We start from the raw sequence: 20,325 nt of genomic DNA, 5'->3' as shown, positions 1-20,325 counted from the left end.
TAAAGTGGCCTGTAAAGACGGACTAGTGAGTAAAAACACATTCAACAAACTCAGACTTTGAGACAGGAAGTGCTAACATGCTAACTGATGTCTGGTCTCTGTAACCCACTGCTGTCATCAGACTGTGGGTCAGATGTGACATCAGACAAACTAAAGTATGTTTCAGGCCTTTAGATGATCATAAAGTGCATCCATGTTCTTGTCTGAGTTAAAGGGAACATATGTGAGTCACAAGCTAGTTAGCTTCATATCATCCAGTACTGTGTCAGGACCTCTTGTACAGAGCAGCTCATTAAACATGTAGAAATATGTGATTATTGTGCGACCTGCTCCGACAGGACTGCAGGAATGTTTAACTCTTTACTGTCTGTCTTCATGTAAATCATCGTGTTGGGATCATGTGATGACGCATATTTGTGGGTGTCTGAATAAAACGAGTAATTATGTATTTCAGATGACTCTCGGTTAGTCATTCATTATGTCTCCGCTGGGAGAGGCCACGGCTATCCCAAACCACACGGGCCGCGCATGCGCAGTGACGCGGGGCTTCACCACATTGAGAGCTGCTGAACTCTCGGAAGTTTAGCCAAGTTGCAGTGATTTAGCCCAACAGGCTAGCAGCAGAGAAGACGGTCCGATCGCAGCAAACTTGGTTTTCGGCGGATAAAAAGTGCGTTTGGACGGATCGTCGGCCCCGGCAGTGACCCCCGAAGGACTCTCGATGGATTTAAACTGTTTTTCATTGTTTGATTGGCGCGAACACAAGCGGTAGACACATTAGAAAGAAGTTGTGATTGTTTTTTTTTGGCGCTCTAGCAGCGCAGAGGAAAGATGGAGGATCTGCTGGTGTAGCAGCGGGCTAACGCTAGCTGGCTCCTTGGTTTACTGGCCAGAGTCGTTCAGGGACAAAATCCGAGCTGCTTCACGACCGAGTGGATGTCCGGAAAGTTTGGAGGCTGAAATTCAACACACTGACGGTGTCCTGTAAGTATGTCTCCATGAACACAGCGTTGTATTCTCAGTTAGGGAGCAGCTAGCGAGCGGAATGCGTTGGTGTGTTCTCGGAACGCTAACTGTAGCCTCGGAGCTAATTAGGTAGCTGAAATCTGTGTTAGCTTATTCAACCAATAGAGAGGTCAGCTTAGCTTTGTGCTAACTAGCTGCCATTACACTCTCATCACACCGCACCGAGAGAATGAAGCCTGCTCCGGCTAATTACCAACTTATTGAGCCCCGAGCTGCGGCTCCAGTCAAGTTGTCCGAACTTGTACAAGTGAAGCTTTAGTGTGAGTCAGTTGTGTTAATCCAGCAGCTGCTCGCTGTCTGAGCTCTTCATCTGTGTGTGTGTGTGTGTGTGTGTGTGTGTCGGCTGGTAAACACCCCACAAAGACACACACAGTGTGTGAAGCTGTAATGGAGACACAACATGAGTTTGATTCGGTCACTTGATTAACGCTGATGTTGGCTCGCAGCAGGCCTCTCTCTCTCTCTCTCTCTCTCTCTCTCTGAGTCAAACTCATCAACTCAGCTTTCACAGGACAAACTAACAAACTGTTTTATTGAGCTGTCAGTCGTCTGCTGTCTCACATCTTCTGTTTGAATCCAGTAAACTGAGTCTAAACTCTGCTGAACAGGTCAAAACTCAACACTTGATTGTAACAGACATGGTCTATGTCTTTAACTACCCATTGTTTGAATTATCAGATGATTAAAGGAGCATTATGTAGTTCTGGAGAAGAACTATTAACACGGTAATGATGCAAACTTATATGTGTCCGCCACATATAAACAAAGTGAAAGTCCTATAATCAGTGTGTTCATCTGTTCACTTTATTCAATCATGAAAACAACGAGTTTGATCTTTCTCTTCTCATTAATATTTCTTCAACAAAATTACAGACTGCTCCTTTAATTATTCAGACGTCACTGACAAATGAACGTCTTTCTGAGTCCAGTGGTCATTGCTAAATGTATAACAGTCCAGAACCAGAAGAGATTCGGTTTACTGAGACATGACATAGAGACAAACTGGAACCAGTTCTGTTTATTTATCTAATATCAGCTTTGTGACAGTTCAGTAATCACTAGGTTAGTGAGTTAGTTGGTTTTATTGTCTATGTTAGGAGAAATTTGTTTTGGACACAAAAGAATGTCACATGTTCACTTATAGCACATCACAAAACACACTAAAATAAAAAAACAACACAAGAGGAAGGAGGAGGAAGTCTGTTTACATATGGCATAAATTCATATCAGCACAGAACACACACACTCGCCACTGAACTTTTTGCACACGCTCTTCTTGTTGCACATATACCCATACATCATTAATGCTATGGCACTGATTATTCTATTGCACTTCCATATACCATTGTTTTTATTGCACAGTCCCTTTATGAATCTCTCTCTCTCTCTCTCTCTCTCACACACACACACACACACACACACACACCCATTCACTCACTCACTCACTCACACACACACACACAATTTTGCTCTTTTTGGTCATTTAATGGAGGTAGGTATGAAGGACAGTTAATATCTATTTAACTTGCAGTTTGGCATCCTATACATTTTTCCTGATGGCAACAACTCGTATTCGCTGGAAGGAACATGATTTGGATCACCAGTGATTTTGCAGCCCTGCCTCCTCACTGTCTCCTCAAAGATTTCCTGGAGAGAGGATGGGGGTGGCATACCGATTACTTTTCCTGCCTGTCCAATCAGATTCTGCAGTTGTGCTTTTTTGTTTTACAATTCGGTTAATTAAGACAAAGAAACTGCATTCCTGAAATCAACTCATCTATAAAATTAAGTGTAACTGTACTAAAGACAGTAATTTAGCATTATTAGGTGATGACTTTGCTGATTATCTTCGTAATGAATGAATGAATGAATGAATTGTTCGGTCTTTTAAATGTTGAAGCGTGTTTAGTCCGAGGTCATGTCTTTATATCAGAGCCCAGTTTACTAAAATATTACAGATATCAATATATCAACTGCTATTCTTTCTTCACTTAGAATTGAATACATTTTAATTACCCCAAGCAAATATTTCTCAGTCATGTTCTGTCAAAAGTTTTCATATCTGCACATATTGGCTCATATATACAGTATTAATCATGAATCTGAGCTAGGCCTGTACTGTCTGATCACATCAGTGTCACTCTGCTTTGAATGTCAGGAGAAATAAGAATTAATTTAGATTTTTAGATTTGAGTCAACTTTATTGTCATTGTGCACAGTACAAGCACAGAGACAATGAAATGCAGGTAGCATCTAAGTCTGTCTGGAGGGCTGACCGTCACCGTGACAACAGTAACTACAGCAACACAATAGTGGAAGGAGTCAAACACTTGTTTTGCCGGTGACAGATGCAAAAGAAGAAATGTGACAGAGTAGGGATGACAGACACTTATGTCTACACACTCCACATATAACAGCAGTATTTTTTTCCTCATAAGTTGCCAAAGACATGACCAGTCACCATGTTACTGTTGTTTGGTTCTGTAACGTTGCTCTGTGGGACATTTCTCTTTATTTTGAGTTGAATGAAGGACCTGTGTACTTATCAGTCTGTGAACACCATCAGACCGGCTCTACCCCTAACACCATCTCTGACTCTACCCCTGACACTCCCTCTGACCAGGGATGGGAGAAATAATCGATTCTGAGATGCATCGCGATGTGGACCTGGTCAATTCTGAATTGATTTACGAAAGCCAAAAATCGATTTTCTTAATTGACAATGTAATGTTGATGGAATGCAAGAGGTGGAACTTGTAATTGCGTAAGTGCAGCGCCTGGACAGTCGGTGGTGCGCGCATAACAAAAAACTGAGATGGCTCAGTACAACATTTACCCGGCAGCCTCCGCTTTAACAGCAAGCATGTGGAAGCATGGTTGTAGTTGCTTCCAGCTAGACGACCATGGGGCAAATGATATCAGATTTTCCGCCCAACTCGGAAAGAGTGAGGCAAATCACAAGCCCTTTTTTTAGATGGGAAAGGCAGCACATCTGCTCCAAGGTAAGGGCGGCAATGTGGCGTAATATTCCTCCTTTTCTAAAAGCCACCCCTGAGGTAGGCGTAAACATGTGATGGGAAGCTCGAAGTTGGACTGTTAACAGTGACAACGAATTTTTCTTAAAATAAGAGCTTTACATTGCACCCCATAAGAGTTTAGAACTGGGTTCTTAGCGGGGGGCTTTCCATTTTGAAAGTAGCGACCGTCCTTAGCTTGCCGACACAACAACAGGCTAACACAACCAAACAGCTACAGAGACCGAGGAGACGCTGCATCTCCTGGATCTCAGCAGCTGTCCAGTTGCTCATCTTGATGTCCGCGGATGAAGTGATGGACTGATTGCTGGGATCAGCTGTTTCCTGGTTTTAAAACTCCCCGGCTGCAGGTCATTGACACCTCCGCCCATCTCATGCAGCTAGGCCAGCACATTGACACCTGTTTTTAGATAGCAAGCGAGGCGGAAAAAAGTGTACCCTCCGAGGCGGAAAATCGGCGGACTAAAACAGACACTCTGACACTACTGACTCTACCTCTGACTCTAACTTTGACTCTACTAGGGCTTCCCCTGACCAAGGATTTTCTTGGTTGACCAGTGGTTGTCATTTAGAGCGATTAGTCGACGCATATACAAGGTTCTCCCCAGACGGTGGAACAACGGCTCTGCGCTGCTATTCTGCTAGCTCAGTGCCACTATACTCATTTTCAATTTTAGCTGCTTTATAGCGGGTGTATGTGGGCTGCCGCAGTCTTCTCGCAAAAATTGTGTTCCCCCGTCCCTGGCTGACGGTGACGAGCGTCTGTCCGTCGTCAGTGTATTTATCTCTGCTTTCAAATGTTCGGGCCGCCGTGGGCAGGTAGCTAGGCTACTTACATGTTTAAGGTGGTACATCATGTTCGTCATGGAGGAGTGACAGGCAGTTTTTCTTGCAAAGTTTGCATGTCACCGTCTTGGGGTCATCCTTCTTCTTTTCAAAATGATCCCATATTTTAGACGTCTTTCCTGACATGGTTGGCTATTAATTGTTAACTGTCTAACCTCAATGTCGAAGGGACCTGCCGTGTTTAAAAAAAAAAAACACTGACAGTGAGTGAGTGTCACGACTGCCTGTATCTGGCCCTTCAAATTAAAAGCCCTCCAGCCTTTTATACACCGGCCAGTTGCCAGTCACATAGATTTTGACTTAATTTTGACAAGACATGGCTCCAAATTTTTTTTTTCCTGTGACCAGTTGACCAATGAAATTTGGTCAACTATTTGGGGGCAGCCCTAGACTCTACCTCTGACTCTACCTCTGACAGTTCTGACTCTACCTCTGACTCCACTGACTCTACCACTGACTCTACCACTGACTCTACCACTGACTCTACCACTGACTCTACCACTGACTCTACCACTGACTCTACCTCTGACACTTCTGACTCTACCTCTGACTCTACCTCTGACACTTCTGACTCTACTGACTCTACCACTGACTCTACTGACTCTACCACTGACTCTACCTCTGACTCTACTGACTCTGTTGACTCTACCTCTGACTCTACTGACTCTACTGACTCTACCACTGACTCTACCTCTGACTCTACAGTCCAACTCACCACAGCTCCGACTTCTGTGTTAGGACCTGACCACTGTTGACATTTAAAGTGAAATTCTCTACCAGTAAGTTTGTTGTAATATTTAGTTGCTCCACGTGTTTTCACTTAGAGACAGTGAGTCCTGCATGTGGACTTATATTTGATTACTTTAGTTACTAGTTGCAGACAGACAGACAGGAGGCTGCATGAGAGACAAAATATTTCATTTGTAAATGTTATCAGAACCTGGACACAGAAACATCTGGAACTATAAACTCCTCCTCGTCACATCACTGAGGAGCCAGCAGAGTTTTCACCCCACATTAAAACCTGTATGTCTTGATCAGCCCACCTCTAAACAACAGAGAACATAATCAGCTGATTAATCAATAAAGAAAATAATCATGAGTCATTTTTAAAACCATTTCAGTTAAAATTCAGCTGGAGCTAAGAATGTTTCAGTGATTTGAGACAAATGAAAGTTACAGTCATCTAAATGTTTCCTCGGACACCAACTACAGATCAACCGATAGTCCAATGATCAATCGTAATAACATTGATCATCTCTGATCAGATAGTCTGATCAGGGCTGCATTATTGGAGAACTAAACCAGTGTGAATGGATACGCTGGCTTCGCGTATCGAGGGCGTGTCAGTCGGACAGTCAGTTATCTACACAGGTCCTCCACTCAGCTTAATACAGAGAAATGTCCCATAATGCAACGTTACAGGAGCAAACAAAACTAGCGTAGTAACTAACCATCTTAGGCAACTTCTATGAGGAAAAAAATACTACAGCTGTACGTGGCAAAGTGTCTGTCCTCCCATCTGTTCTCCCACGTGTCCTAATGAATCTATGTCTCGTTTCTGCCTGAAAAACAGTGTCTGTCACTGGCAAAAAACTTTAGCTCACTGAGTGTTTGTAATGAAAATAAATCACAGCGACAGTCAGTCCGGACTGAGACTTCAGGGAACTTTCCCCCGGAAAACAGCTTCCATCCCTGCGACATTGACAGGGAGGACACCAGGGAAACACCTTGAAAACACACCGACGTCATCATCATGACTGTCTCGTCTCTTTAGGAGCCGCAGCACTGGCTTTTTGTGTGAATACACAGTGGTTCATTTTTAAGGCGGAGATGCTTTGCTATGTGTGAATCACCTGTGGAGAATTGGTGAACTGTGGCTGCATGTTCTCCTGTGTGAATGGGGCTACTGATTACAGTCAGTGTTAGTGAGTCCAGCAGAGCTTCATTAAAGAACTCTTGGTGAGTGCTGAGCTCAGAGTGCAACAAAACAATGTCAGCACATGAAGATAGTATTGTTGTATATAATTTATATCATATAATGTATATTTATATATTACCTTAATATATTCTGTGTGTGTGTGTAGACTGTTGTTCATGTTCACAGATCAACTAAAGCATGAGAGTCCGTCAGGCTCTGAGGATGGAACCAGAGCTACTGGAGGCAGGATCTAGGTGAGGACACCTTCACACACACACAGTAATAGCAGTAATAATCTGATAAATGAGGATGATTACTGGTAATCAGGATGTTCCTGTATGGTAATGAATATATTGTGTCATTAGTGGTAACAGTAGATGAGAGACAGACACACAGTGATGGTCGAACAGGAGACGATCCATCTCGATCAATAAATCGTACTGTGATCAGCAACAGGTGAACTCTGAGCCAACACAGTTTATACATCAGTGAGAGGAAGTGTAATTCTTCTGTGTTGTTGCAGTCATGCTCACAGACCAGATGAATTTAATTATTCTGAAGATCTTACAGTGATCCGTACGGTGAATCTGTCTGGCCACATTATTAAACATGTAGTGAGCATGATCTCGCTTCATTCTACCGAATTAGAACAGATGGTGTAGAAACACAAGATAACTTTAAAAACACATCACTAATATTTCACCAAGTGTGATCTTACATCATGTAGCTGCTGTGTGTGTGTGTGTGTGAGTGCAGACATCAGATGGTGCTCTGAAGAAGCCATGGGTAGCTGTCTAAGCTGTCCAGAGAAAGAGTCTATTCCTGATAATCATCAAAGCAAATTCAAGGTGAGTGATGATGTCACTGTGGACTGTTCACTAATGAAACTGAGTTTGTTGACGATGAAGCATCTTGAACTGACGTGTCACACTTCATCAGAGTTTACACCACATGTTTTGGCTCAATGTGTGTGTGTGTGTGTGTGTGTGTGTGTGTGTGTGTGTGTGTGTGTGTGTGTGCGCGCGTGCGTGTGCCCGCCCATCCAGGTGATAAACGTGGATGACGATGGGAACGAGTTGGGCTCAGGTGTGATGGAGCTAACCGATGCCGAGCTCGTCCTCCACACACATCGCCGTGACGACGTCAGGTGGCCTTATCTGTGCCTAAGGCGCTATGGTTACGACTCCAACCTGTTCTCGTTTGAGAGCGGCCGCCGCTGCCAGACGGGACAAGGTACCTTCTGATGACATCACCACAGTAAACAAAACAACACAGACAACTGTTTACAGCAAGCAGCCTGGACCAGTTCAGACCAGACTGAACCGGTTCAGTCCTGTATGTAGGTATATGTAGGTGAAGAGTGCAGGTGTGGAGGTACGTGTAGGTGAAGGGTGCAGGTGTGTGGAGGTACGTGTAGGTGAAGGGTGCAGGTGTGGAGGTACGTGTAGGTGAAGGATACAGGTGTGGAGGTCTGTGCAGTGTTTAGTTCATTGATGATTTGATTCTACTGTAGATTTATTAATGATGTCAACTCCAAAGAGAATCACACACTTGTCATGATGATGTCATCATCTAATTGATGTAGTGATGACATCATCAGATTGTTAATGTTTGTTATTGTTTCAGGTATTTTTGCCTTCAAATGTTCTCGAGCTGAAGAGATCTTCAACATGCTGCAGGAGGTGATGCACAGCCACAGCATCAGTGTGGTGGAAGAGGCGGTGCTGGAGACCAACCACCAGGCAGCACACACTCCTGCAGGTACACACAGTACATAACTTTCTGCGTACACCAAATGAGAAGAGACCATTTTCTGTGTTACACTGGCGGGATTATTAATAACGTTACTCTCACTGCACCCAGCTGGGTGAGTTTCAGCTTCTACCTGATGACAAGCAAACTACTTTTAAAATGCTTGTTCTCGATCAGAGCTATGCTCTGCGTAGACATATTTCCATGACTTACCAGATAATCTGACTTCCTCACTCATTTTCCTCCACGCCAGCTCCTTTTTTTGGTCCTGTGTCTATGAGTAGATGTGTGTAACTTACAGCTCTGAATGTCTGCAAACACATCAGTGATGCTAACGTCATGATGTCAGTGTGATTTATGCTGCGTCATTTGTGCATCAGGCAGCATTAACTTGGTATGTAATAGCTGAGACGTATTTCACAAACAACAAACGGATGTGTCAGAAGACAGCCGAGGTGACTGGACACTGACTTTCTGTGTTGAGGTAGTTTGTGCTCTCATAGTTGCTGTAGTATAGGAGTGAGACGAGATCTGCTTCTGACACGAGACATGTACAACGTGTTGAACTGATCTACGATTTAAAATCATGAATACACAGACTGAAGCTGACTTCATGAATCTGTTATTAAAGTGTGTGTGTGTGTAGCTCTAGGGTACTCGGTGCCCACTGTTCCTAACGGTGTGACCAGGATCCCTTCTGTGGGTGAGGCCCCGTCTCACCCCTCCACCCGTCACCCATCTGTGGCCAGCACCCGTCTGCCCTCGGTGGGAGAAGAGTCCACTCACCCACTGCTGGTGGCTGACGACGCGGTGAGTCGCACACCTCCTGTTCTAATGATCAGTGGTGATGTCAAACAGGAAGTCATCATCGTTTGAATTTGATGTCCAGCAGGGGGCGTTTCAGTTCTGTCACATTACACACAGACCACCTCCAAATAACAGGAAATACTAACCTGGACCAACTGTAAATCTTTAAAATAAAGGACTAACATCAGAGCAACAGACAGGAAACTGTAAAAAACAAAATCAGACATAAAATGCAGGGACACTTATCAAAATCAATAAGATTTGAATATATAAATAAATAATGAAAATAATGAAATTAAACATCTAGATATTTAAAGGCCTGTTTCTGATTTATGGAGATCAATAAATGCTGTTTGTCTTTGAATGTTGACAAAGCTTAAGCCCCGCCCCTTCCTGTTTCATCATCATTGATCGAACCTTTGTCTGATAGTGAATGAAGAGACACAGATAAAGTATTGATCCGGTGTAAACTGTCATGTGTCGATGTAGTTCACTGAGCTATAACACAAAACTACATGAGGTTTGACTTTAATTACAACAAACTGACAAACATCATGTGTGAGGTTCTGACCCAGTGTCTCTCCTTGTTGACTGCTGTACACATTTTTTCAAAATAAATGTCCCATGAGTTGCAGCTGAAGGGATGTGCCTATGAAAAAGCTGCTGTGTGGTGTCATGATGATATAATGTGTGTGTGTGTGTGTGCTGTCACCTGTGCAGGTGCACACCTATGTGAACACCACGGGGCTCCTGGAGGAGCAGCCCAGCCCTCTGACCATCACCACCCCTCTGGAGAGCCCCTCATCTCCTCAGTCTCAGTGTCCTCCTACTCCCCCGCCTCCTCCCAGAGTCCGCACTGAGCTGCCGGCCCCGCCCACACAGCCGGAGCCCCAGGTGCTGCTGGAGCCGCAGGGTGTTCGCTTTGTGCTGGGCCCCACCCCAGTTCAGAGGCAGCTGATGGAGAAGGAGAGGAAGCAGCAGGAGGCGAAGGAGTTCGAGGAGCCTAGAGAGACTAATGGCCACAGCGAGGCCCCCGCCGAGCCCGAGCCGGCACCCCCGCTCCCCAATGGCTCCTCCTCCAATCCCTCCACTGCTCCTCGCCGCCACCGCCCACCCCCCCTCACCCCAGACCTGCAGAATGTCAACAACTCAGCCCAGCGGCGCACTGCCCTGCTGGATTACGAGAACCTGCCAGCGTTACCGCCAGTGTGGGAGGCGAGGAAGCCGAGCTCCGAGGACGAGGAGAACAGCTGTGGCGGGCTGAAGACACCGTCGCTTAACGGCTACAACCACCACGCTCACCACAGCCTGCTGCACCACTCCTACTCCCACCCTCTGTCTGCTGCCCTCGAGTCCTCACACAACTACGTCAACACGGAGAACGTGACAGCACCGCTCAGTGCCCACCGGCCCGACACGGCCCGCCGCCGTGCCGACGGACCCACCATCTTCAACTTTGACTTCCGCCGGCCGCCTCCGTCAGGCCACGCAGAGCCACCAAAAACCCTCAACTACATTGAGGTAGAGATGGACAGCAGCAGCGGGAACAAGGGCACTTCAGATGGCAGCAACCCCCACACACCTCGCACCCCCACCTCCCCCATGCCCCCCACCACCCCCACCCGTCGCACGGAGCTCTACGCCCTCATCGACATCGAGCGCACCGCTGCCATGTCCAACCTGCAGAAAGCCCGGCCACGAGACGACGGCACGTCACGCAAGACGCGACACAACAGCACAGAGCTGCCCACCAAAAGCACTGTGTGACCCGCACCTTGACTTCCTGTTAACACACCGGCGCTCACACGAGCTTCTTTATATTCCCACGGAGACGCAGTGACAGACTCCGAGTCTTACATGAGTTAATGACTTCCTGTGAGGTCACCTGTGCAGGTGGACCGTCACTATGAACCTCTGGTGATGTAATACCTCTGATGATGACTCACTGATGACTGCATTCCTCCTTATATGGTACAAATCAGTATTACTGAACAAAGCATTCCATTTAGCCTTTTATATGATTCACTACATGCTGCTGTAAGTCAGTATCTATGGACAAGCGCCACCTGGTAACCATGGTGGTACACACGGTACACTACACGTTATGTTTCTGAAAATGTACAGTAGATTCTGGCTGCACAATAAATGTCTGTTCTGTTTTTATTTGTACTGACTGAGATGAGACTCTTTATCTGATGCACGTATTTGGTGACGCCTCATACAGGTAACGACACATCGTGCACACAGGTAACACCTCATACACACCGCAAAGGTAATGACACCTTGCACACAGCTCACATGTCGCCATTTTCTTTCTTTCTTTTCGGGTCCACAGAGAATCTTGGGATATGTGAGGCCACGAAGGATCACAGAGGTGCATCCTCCAGAAATGGGGAAAAGGAACATCTGAAGGCGCCGTCAGACAGTGTTGTGATATAACTGGCCTTCAAATGCTCCTCCGAAGTATGCAGACCCTGAATTGGGACACAACCTATGGCATGGATTGGCACTTTCACAGTCCTGGTCGGCAGAAAAATGCTCTGAAGGCTGCAGCGTCCAATGCACAGAGGCTGTGACGGCCTCGGGTTCAACTCCTGGCCTGGGGTCCTTTGCTGTGTGTCTCATGTCCTCCTCCTGTCGTCTCTTCATCTGTACTTACAATAAAACTGTATTAAGTCCCCCCCAAAAAAAGGGTTGCTGCAGCCTTCGGGTTAGGGTTAACCCTTCAAAGGCTGCATCCTTCACAGGAGCATTTGAAGGCCAATTACATCACAATGCTGCGCGAAGGCTGTCCCAAATCGAAGGCTCCTCCAGATGCTCCTTTTCCCTGTATTTGGCCTCACATATCCCAAGATTCTTTGTGGGCCTGACAAAGAAGAAAGAAAAAGAAAGAAAATGGCGACATTGCGTGGCGTAGATCGTCACTGCCTGGGCGCTGATCAACTGACAGGTCATAGACGCTCTGATCGAAAACCAAACGTTTCTTCAACCAGTTTGGTGGCAAGTTGAACTTCAAGGCACAAAACTTTTTTTCCCCCACAGAATGAAGTTAGGACTGAATATAGCAACTCCAGCAAGACTTTTTAACATTAAAGGTCTAATTACTCAGTAATGGTTTAATATTGGAAGGCAAACTGTATTCAATCCCCTAAAACAATACTTTAATTAAAAGGTAAATGTATTTAATTGCTCACTTACTAGTAATCAACTCATAGGAGGAAAGTTTAATGGCGCTTTCTCATTGAAGTACTTGTTGAACTGAAATTATACAGATGCTGTTTAACACTTGCTGACATAGTGATTAAAAAAAAGACCCTAACACATAATTTAGATGATACTAATCACTGAGCATCATTTGGAAATATGGTGTCAATGTTCAAGTTCTGCAGCTAGCAGCATTCACATACAAATAAACTAATATTTAAGTGTAACGCCAAAACACGTGATGTTGTGATGAACATTATAATCACAGATTGTAAAGAAACTCATGGGCTGCTTCTGAAGACAAGCAGGAAAAGTTGGTCATGTAACTGAAGACAATCCCTGATGACAATCTGGCACCTGGATATGTTATGTGACCTTTACAGGTAGCCATTAGAGGGCAGACCACTCACAGATCAGATCTGACCACAAGAGACTACAGACTGACAACACACTGAGCTGAAGGAAAACTTTTATTTCATCACAAACAGGGGTACAAAAGAGATGATTCTTATAAAAACTAAACAGATGTTTCACATCTTCAGCACAGCACTCAATATTTACAACACGTTTAATCCACAAACAGATGCTACAAAAATATTCATATTTAGTTTCACGTCTGTTCCTGCATCAGCTGACAGCCTCTGATTGGTCAGAATGAGCAGGTGACCCGATGAGTCACCTTATCGGGCGACGAGTCTACGTTTCGTCGTCTGCTCCACCAGTTTGTGATAATTGTCCAGTTTGTCTCGAACTTTATTGTAAATCTGAAAACAAACGATGGCGATTGATTAAAACAGTCGATTTCCACAGGTGACATATTCATTACCTGAAACAGTAAAACAACAGGAAGTGATGATGACTCACACTGCTGTTGGTCTGAGTCTCGTTCAGAGCCTGAAGCAGCTGATCAATGGAAGTGTACGGCAGCCAGACTGATGATGACGTCGCAGACAGAGGCCTCTGCAACACACACACACACACATACAGTTCTCATACCTGTATACATGTGATGCTGCTGATGCGTTCACTGACCTCTGACCCTGTCACATTCCTGTACTTGTCCTACACTTAAAAGGCGTCAATATTGGCTCTACTGAAGCCCACAAATCTAAACTCAAAACTCACTTCTTTGACGTTGCCTTTAATTAGTCCTTGATTGCTAGCTTCTTCAGTGGGTCAGTCTCAGTCTCAATGAGTTCCTACAGGATTAGATTTTACAACGACGGGAAACAACCTGCTGATTCTGATCAGCATCACATTTCTCTAACGTTTGTTTTGTTTTGTTCCCACAAGCTGCAAGCTGTCACTCTTTACACTCCCTATAGCTTCCTCCTCCTCTTCCTTTTTCATTCAGGCTCCCTTCTGATGGACCTCGGCCCCTGACCATCTACCTCTCCCTGCTCCTGCTGCCTCACATACTGACAGATGTGGATCAGACCCTGTGCTCCACTGGCTCCTCGCTCTCCTCTGGCTCCTCCTCTCTGTGTTTCTGTACAGTTTGCTGCCTCTTCACTCTGATCTCTCTGTCTGCCACTGATGGGGTCAGCAGGATGGACAGGAGGTGGTGTGGCTCATTGGCTCGTCGTCTCCTGGATCCTCTCACTTTACCCATTCTTTCATTTGTATCAGATATTCTGTCGATGCAACTTGTAAACTGTGGTTCTGTACATGTGACATCTGCTCCCTGTCCATCCTGCAGAGGATCCTCCTCTAACGAGAAGTTTCTCCTCACTTGAATCGAGGGTCTGAGGACAGAGGATGTCGTTCACTGTACAGATTGTGAAGCTCAGTGAGGCGATCCGATTGTGATTTTGGGCTGTATAAATAAAATTGATTTGATTTACACTGCCTCTACTGTTCATGTGTAGTGTTATAGCGCAGGAGGAGACGTGGTGCATTCAAAATACATGAAACTAAATACAGGACGCCATGTTCCTCTGACATCACCCCCAGAGGCTTTGGAGTCATTCTGCTGTGTTAAAAGCTAAAACAACAAGAATTTGACAAATCTTTATCATTTGACTTTAAACATGGATGATCAAAAAACACAATGTAAATTAACTGTGATGATAGCTAGGAGGGGCTAATGTGTGAAATAAGGTGTGTGGCTGAATAATTCACAAGTTTTGTCATCAAATCATTAAATGTCCCACAGTTTAATTCTGGGTTAGGGTTTGGGTTAAGCTCTTCATGTGTTAAAAACAGTTATCGGATGCTAACAAGTGTCTGAATGAGACTACAAAGGTTGTCGGGGACATTAAACATCCTCACAGCGAACACGATCAGTGTACTAGAGTGCTGATTTTCTGAAGTACCTCTATTCCAAAGTACTGGTGTCCTTTCCCCAACAGAGCGTCTACATACTCCAGCACCAGCTCAGCTGCAGCGTCCAGCTGGTCAAAGTTCAGGAAGAGACGCAGGAGAGACGCAGCATCCACGGCCTGAAATACACAGCAGTGCATCATGGGAAAATAACCAGGATTGGTCTGAATACAAATGACATCAACGTCAACTGTCTCTCCTCTCTCTATTGGCAAATCTCTCACCTTGTAAGACTTGACCAGCCAATCAGGCAGCGGGACGCCATGTGACAGCAGCTTGTTGATGACACAGCGGTGGTACTGAGCGTTAGAGGAGGAAAACCTGTCCAGGTAGGAGGCAAGCAGCCGCCACGCCTCGTCTGTTGCACTAGACGCATGAAGCAGGAGAAAGATTTTTAAAAGAAAGAAAGAAAGATGTCGGAACTCTTTACTGTCGTTAAAGTTTAGATGAATAAAGTCAAACCTGGACTCTTTGGTGTTGACGAATGATGACAGCTGATTAGCAGCCAACCAGCTCCAGGCTTCATTCTGAGTCTCCTCCCCCCCAAATTGAAGCTTAACGCACCTGAAGAAGAGTGAATGATGATTAAACATGTCATTGTCTCCTTGTGATGTTAACATCAGCTCAGAACACTAAACAGAAACACTTCATGTTTAAAATATTCAAATATTGCTGACTATTAAAAGTTTGAACATCAATCCTTCTGATGTTGTCCACTTTTTATGTTGGAACTTGAAGCAATTCAAAACTTGTATAAACTTGTATAAACTTCACTCCTTCTCACAGAGAGATGCCACATCACTGCCAGTTTCTCCAGTCTGTGGGCACCACCAACCCTAACCCAGCTTTTCCATTCACACAAACCCATCTCTCCTCTGCTGTGGCTCTGATACTACCTCCAGAGGCGGATCAGAGCCACAGTGAAACTGCCCCCCCCTCCGCATCTGAAACTTTCACACAGGACGATGCAGAGAATCGGTGCATGATTCCCGCCTTGCAAAGGGGCTATTCTTTATACTTCAGTTCTAAAACATGAAGATCCACAGGATTCTGTGGAAAACCAAAAATCTGTTCCCAAATACAAATATACAGAAAAACACTGATATTATTAAAGTACAGTCATGTTGAAGTCATGTGATCATGTGATTGCACGTCTGTTATCATCTGAAAACTGAACAGAGTTAAAACTCACTTGAAGGTCAAACCCTCAAAGACGGACGTCAGGTTCAGTCTGAAGGTTTGACAGACGGACAGAGCTGAGTCAAAGAGTCCAGTTTGGACCAACAGGGACACCATCTCCACTGCTGATGCACTGCCTACATGTGAGACACAGACAGGTGAGACAGCTGCAGGTGCTGAAGGCAAACAGGTATTCTAGGTGTTAGAGGTGAACAGGTGTACCAGCGATGGCTGCAGACGGCGGGTGGTGCTGGGCGAGGGTGAGACGGCTGCGGGACAGGATGTATTCTTTCTCCAGGTCCCTGAGTTCCAGGATGTCGACCTGACGTTTGACTGCAGGAGATCAAAGTTTTTACATTGATGACATCATGTGATCACATCAATAATTTACATTTACAAATTACTCATGTATCAACATATTGATTAATCTAATCATCAAAATCTACCTGACATGTGTGTCTGTGTATGTGTGTCACCTCATGAGGTCAACATTTACCAACAGTCTTTATCTGAAACACAGGTCATGTTTATTGTGTGTGATGTGGTCGTCATCTACCAGGAGGCAGAGCGTCCCACAATAAACCACCTACAGTCCACTGAAGACTTCCTGTCTGCTGTTGAGCGCAGCGAAGGTCCAGAAGACAGTAGGACTCCTGTCCAGCAGAATTTCATGACTCTAGTTGAGTCTGTTGTTTAACTGTTTCTGTCTCCCACTTTTAAAGAGGTCACGTTCTGTTAATTTTCCAGCTCTTACTTTTATCCGTGTGTCCTCGTGGAACAGGTTTACATACTTCACAGTATGTTTGCTTTGCTGCAGCTTTCACACTGTTTTAAACAGGTTAGCACCTAACGATTATTTGTGTATCAATTCATCTATCAATGATTTTTTAAAATTAGTCTATATTTTTTTTTATTACTCAAATAATATAACAATGAATTAACTCAACATAACATTTAAAAATGTGTCATTTATATTTCAATATTTTATTCAATCACTGCAGGTCCAGTCTTAACTAGTAGTCTCTGTAATCCTGGGATATATCATGTGGAAACCAAAAGTAACTATAGTAGTCGTAACATGTTTTGTTGTTTTTAAATCAACCTTAAAAACAGATATATGGCCTTGAGTAAAACAATTTGTCATTTAATGTGTACCTAAAGAGGACACAACAGAAAGAGCAGCGCGTCTGAATGTATTTACTGTCTCTCAGCTACAACTCGTCATGGTTGCTGACAGTCGAGATCAACGGACAGAGTTCACTCGCTCTGACACGTCTCTTGGTGAGTCTCATCATGGATTTAAGGTAGCATGGCTAACTTATCCAACATGGTGATCATTCCAAAGATAGAAATGTCATGCATGTCATCCTCATGTTAGTGATAATACAAGGCTCCTCTTGAAATCCATATTTTCTTTGACATCCATTTCCTTCCTCCGTTGCTCTTTCTGAGGCTTCTTTAATTTTGTAGATGTTAAAGCTTTGTTATCTCTACCAAAGAGTTAGTATGTTTTCACCCATGATCGCTGGTTGGTTTGTCAGCAGGAGGACACCAAAACTACTAAACAGTTTTCAGCTAAACTTGGATGGGAGATGGGACTCGGCCCGAATTAGACCCCATTGACTTTTGGTACGGATCCGGATAACTGGGATAGATGTGGGAATTTTCCCCTCTTTCATCACCATTGTGAGATAAGAGGTTTTTCAACATTTTTGTTAATTTCTCAGCGAATACTGTAAAGATCTTAATAAAGAATAAATCGACACAAACAACTGGTGGATTTAGTTGCCTGGTATCTGTGAGTGAATACAGTCTGATGTGTATTAGGCTTGATTCAATTAAAGGGGGCCTCACCTGCCGAGCTCTAGCAGAGATATGCGCTCTATTGAATGGCATTTTGTATTTATTTTTGTATTTATTTATGTATTTACATAATGCCTGTTACACAGAGATGTACGTAATTTAAGGTGTTTTAGGCAGAGCAGCAGAGAGTAACTCCCTCTGGTGTGGACTGTTTTTTCACTTTGTAGAGGCACAAAGATGTTTTGAAACACAATGAAGGAAAAGCAAAAACCCAAAGAACAGAACATGACCTCTTTTAATCTTCTTGTTATCCAATTATTTTAATGCTTCCTAATTTACGCTGAGCCTCTTTGTCACCAAGTACAAAACTACTGAACAAATTAATGTCACAGAAAACTCAGTAATGCTGAATAAAGACTGACTGTCCACAGTGAGGCTGTTAATAAAGTTTTGTTGAAGACAGCTAAGTCACCTGGTTCAGAAGAAAACTCTCCATCAGAATTTCTCTTTGGAGATGCTCCTGGACGTTCATACTGCATCAAACACAAAACACACTTCAACCAGAATCGCAATGAAACAATCACAAACTCTACACACAGATCCTGCTCTGTGTGTCTATACTGTATGTGTATATAATTATATGAATTAGTACAAATGTGTTTATGTTTATATGTGTAAAGTATATATAAGTACCACAGCTCCGGAGGCAGGCTGGACGATCCAGGCGTACTCTGGTCTGATGAGGCGGAGACAGTTGAGAGCAGCCAGGTAACAATTCACCTGCTTCTGAAGGCCGAGACGAGTCCGAACCTCCCGACCGAGACGCATCCCGAACTCAAACATGACTGTCCCCGCTGAACGAACACACACGCACAAATTTTTAATAAAATCACATGACAGACAGATGTTTAGCTTCAGTAACAGATGTTAATAGAATAACCAGATGTGTATCAGCATCAGACAGATGTGTCTGTACCTTTCCTGTAGTTGTGTCTGTTGATGTGGAAGGCGTACAGCAGCTCGTAGTAATTATGAGCCAGCAGGTCCAAACCTCGGGCTCGAGACTCGATGATACTGACCACCTGATGAGGAGACAACATGTCTGTCTTTAATCCCTTAGAGCGGGCGGTAGCACTACAGCTCTGTGAGGACAACCTTCACTGGAACTACTTCATTGTGTTTCAACCTTCAGGTGAGACGTTTGGTCCTCACTAATACCTTTTCAGAGCTCTTTGATTAACATGCTCCAGTCGTACAGAGACATCTAGTGGCCACAGTGAGTTTAGTGATCAGCGCTGTCTGCTTGTGTGAAACTTATCATCTTCTATTTGTGACCTTGCGGCAGGTCGGGGTCAAAGGTCATAGGTCAGGAGAGGGTTTTTACCTCATCATGCAGGTTGACGTAGGGGAACTGGACTAAATCCTGGAGCTGAGAGCGTTCACACAGAACCACCACCAACTGACGGAGACAGTCCAACTGCCTGAGAACACATCATATACAATTAATATACAGGAAAAAGTTATATTATATATAGTTAATATACAGGCCAAATTAATATTGAATATAATTAATATATAGATCAAAGTAATATTAAATATAGTTAATATACAGATCAAAGTAATATTAAATACAGTTAATACACAGGAAAAAGTAATATTATATATTGTTAATATACAGGTCAAAGTAATAACCATATAACATATCATATATAGTTAACGATAATTAATAGTATAACTCTGTTGTGTTCATGTCAACTGTCTTCAGTTGTTTGACAAGATTTTCATATTTCCATCTTTACTTTGAAAAGTTGTAACATAAAAAGTTTTAGTAATTGTAATCGCCATCACCACGTACATGCTGCAGTCTGGGTTCTGTGTGAGGGCTTCATAAGCTTCACTGTTGTGTCCGAGGTCCAGATGATGCTTGAATATTCGAGTCCACAGAGCAGCCTGAACACAACCACAGGTTTATTCATTTATAATAAATGTATATTTATATATGAATAATACAGTAAACTGCAGCACTGATCTGAACTCAGTGAGATGGATATCAAAATAAATCACGTCATGCCTCTAAGGAGCTGTTTACCTGACTGTTGACGTCGCTGACTGCCTCCGTGATGGCCAGAGAGGCCAACTGGATAACCAGCTCAGGTAGACCAACATCCTCCAACAACCGCAGCACCTGAACACACACACACACACACACACACACACACACACACCCCATTGAAGCCATTTGGATTTTCTGTTGATCGACTTGTTGACTGATAGTTTTACATGTTTAATGTTCTGCTGTTCAGAAATGAGTCTGTTACTTCAGGTGTACTGTCACCTTATTGTAGTACTGCAGTCTGGGAGTGGAGGCAGGCTCCTCTTCCTCGCTGCCCACCAGTCTCATCAGGAATTCCTCCTTCTCCACTTCCGTTG

At 44.1% G+C, this 20,325-nt stretch overlaps 2 protein-coding genes across 3 annotated transcripts in view; one reads left to right on the top strand and one right to left on the bottom strand.

Annotated features, from left to right (window-relative positions):
* Positions 1 to 505: 505 nt before the first annotated feature.
* LOC119024041 (fibroblast growth factor receptor substrate 2-like) lies at positions 506 to 11,561 on the top strand. 2 transcript variants are annotated; one of them, XM_037106428.1, is made up of 7 exons: positions 506 to 984; positions 6,995 to 7,082; positions 7,585 to 7,676; positions 7,875 to 8,061; positions 8,455 to 8,589; positions 9,212 to 9,390; positions 10,108 to 11,561. In XM_037106428.1, exons 3-7 carry the CDS (start codon positions 7,611 to 7,613, stop codon positions 11,152 to 11,154), a joined length of 1,614 nt encoding a protein of 537 aa, XP_036962323.1. In that variant the 5' UTR covers positions 506 to 984; positions 6,995 to 7,082; positions 7,585 to 7,610; the 3' UTR covers positions 11,155 to 11,561. The 2 variants fall into 2 exon arrangements, with proteins under 2 accessions (XP_036962323.1, XP_036962324.1); XM_037106429.1 differs by having other exon boundaries at positions 512 to 984; positions 9,227 to 9,390.
* A 1,482-nt stretch (positions 11,562 to 13,043) lies between these two features.
* nup160 (nucleoporin 160) overlaps positions 13,044 to 20,325 on the bottom strand; it is a 22,729-nt gene continuing 15,447 nt past the window's right edge. The window contains exons 21-34 of the mRNA XM_037106427.1: positions 20,231 to 20,325; positions 19,985 to 20,080; positions 19,751 to 19,845; positions 19,280 to 19,376; positions 18,872 to 18,977; positions 18,589 to 18,749; positions 18,368 to 18,428; positions 16,315 to 16,425; positions 16,106 to 16,229; positions 15,376 to 15,477; positions 15,138 to 15,279; positions 14,907 to 15,032; positions 13,456 to 13,551; positions 13,044 to 13,355 (exon numbers count right to left, since the gene is read on the bottom strand). The exon at positions 20,231 to 20,325 is cut by the window's right edge and continues 25 nt beyond it. Of these exons, the coding sequence (XP_036962322.1) occupies positions 13,272 to 13,355; positions 13,456 to 13,551; positions 14,907 to 15,032; positions 15,138 to 15,279; positions 15,376 to 15,477; positions 16,106 to 16,229; positions 16,315 to 16,425; positions 18,368 to 18,428; positions 18,589 to 18,749; positions 18,872 to 18,977; positions 19,280 to 19,376; positions 19,751 to 19,845; positions 19,985 to 20,080; positions 20,231 to 20,325 (1,496 nt within the window). The 3' untranslated portion in view covers positions 13,044 to 13,271. The remainder of the gene's footprint in view (positions 13,356 to 13,455; positions 13,552 to 14,906; positions 15,033 to 15,137; positions 15,280 to 15,375; positions 15,478 to 16,105; positions 16,230 to 16,314; positions 16,426 to 18,367; positions 18,429 to 18,588; positions 18,750 to 18,871; positions 18,978 to 19,279; positions 19,377 to 19,750; positions 19,846 to 19,984; positions 20,081 to 20,230) is intronic.

The sequence above is a fragment of the Acanthopagrus latus genome, chromosome 8, assembly GCF_904848185.1.
Source record: "Acanthopagrus latus isolate v.2019 chromosome 8, fAcaLat1.1, whole genome shotgun sequence".
In the NCBI taxonomy this organism is placed as follows: Eukaryota; Metazoa; Chordata; class Actinopteri; order Spariformes; family Sparidae; genus Acanthopagrus; species Acanthopagrus latus.
Note: the sequence above shows the minus strand (reverse complement) of the source record. Positions and strands in the feature narration are given on the sequence as shown.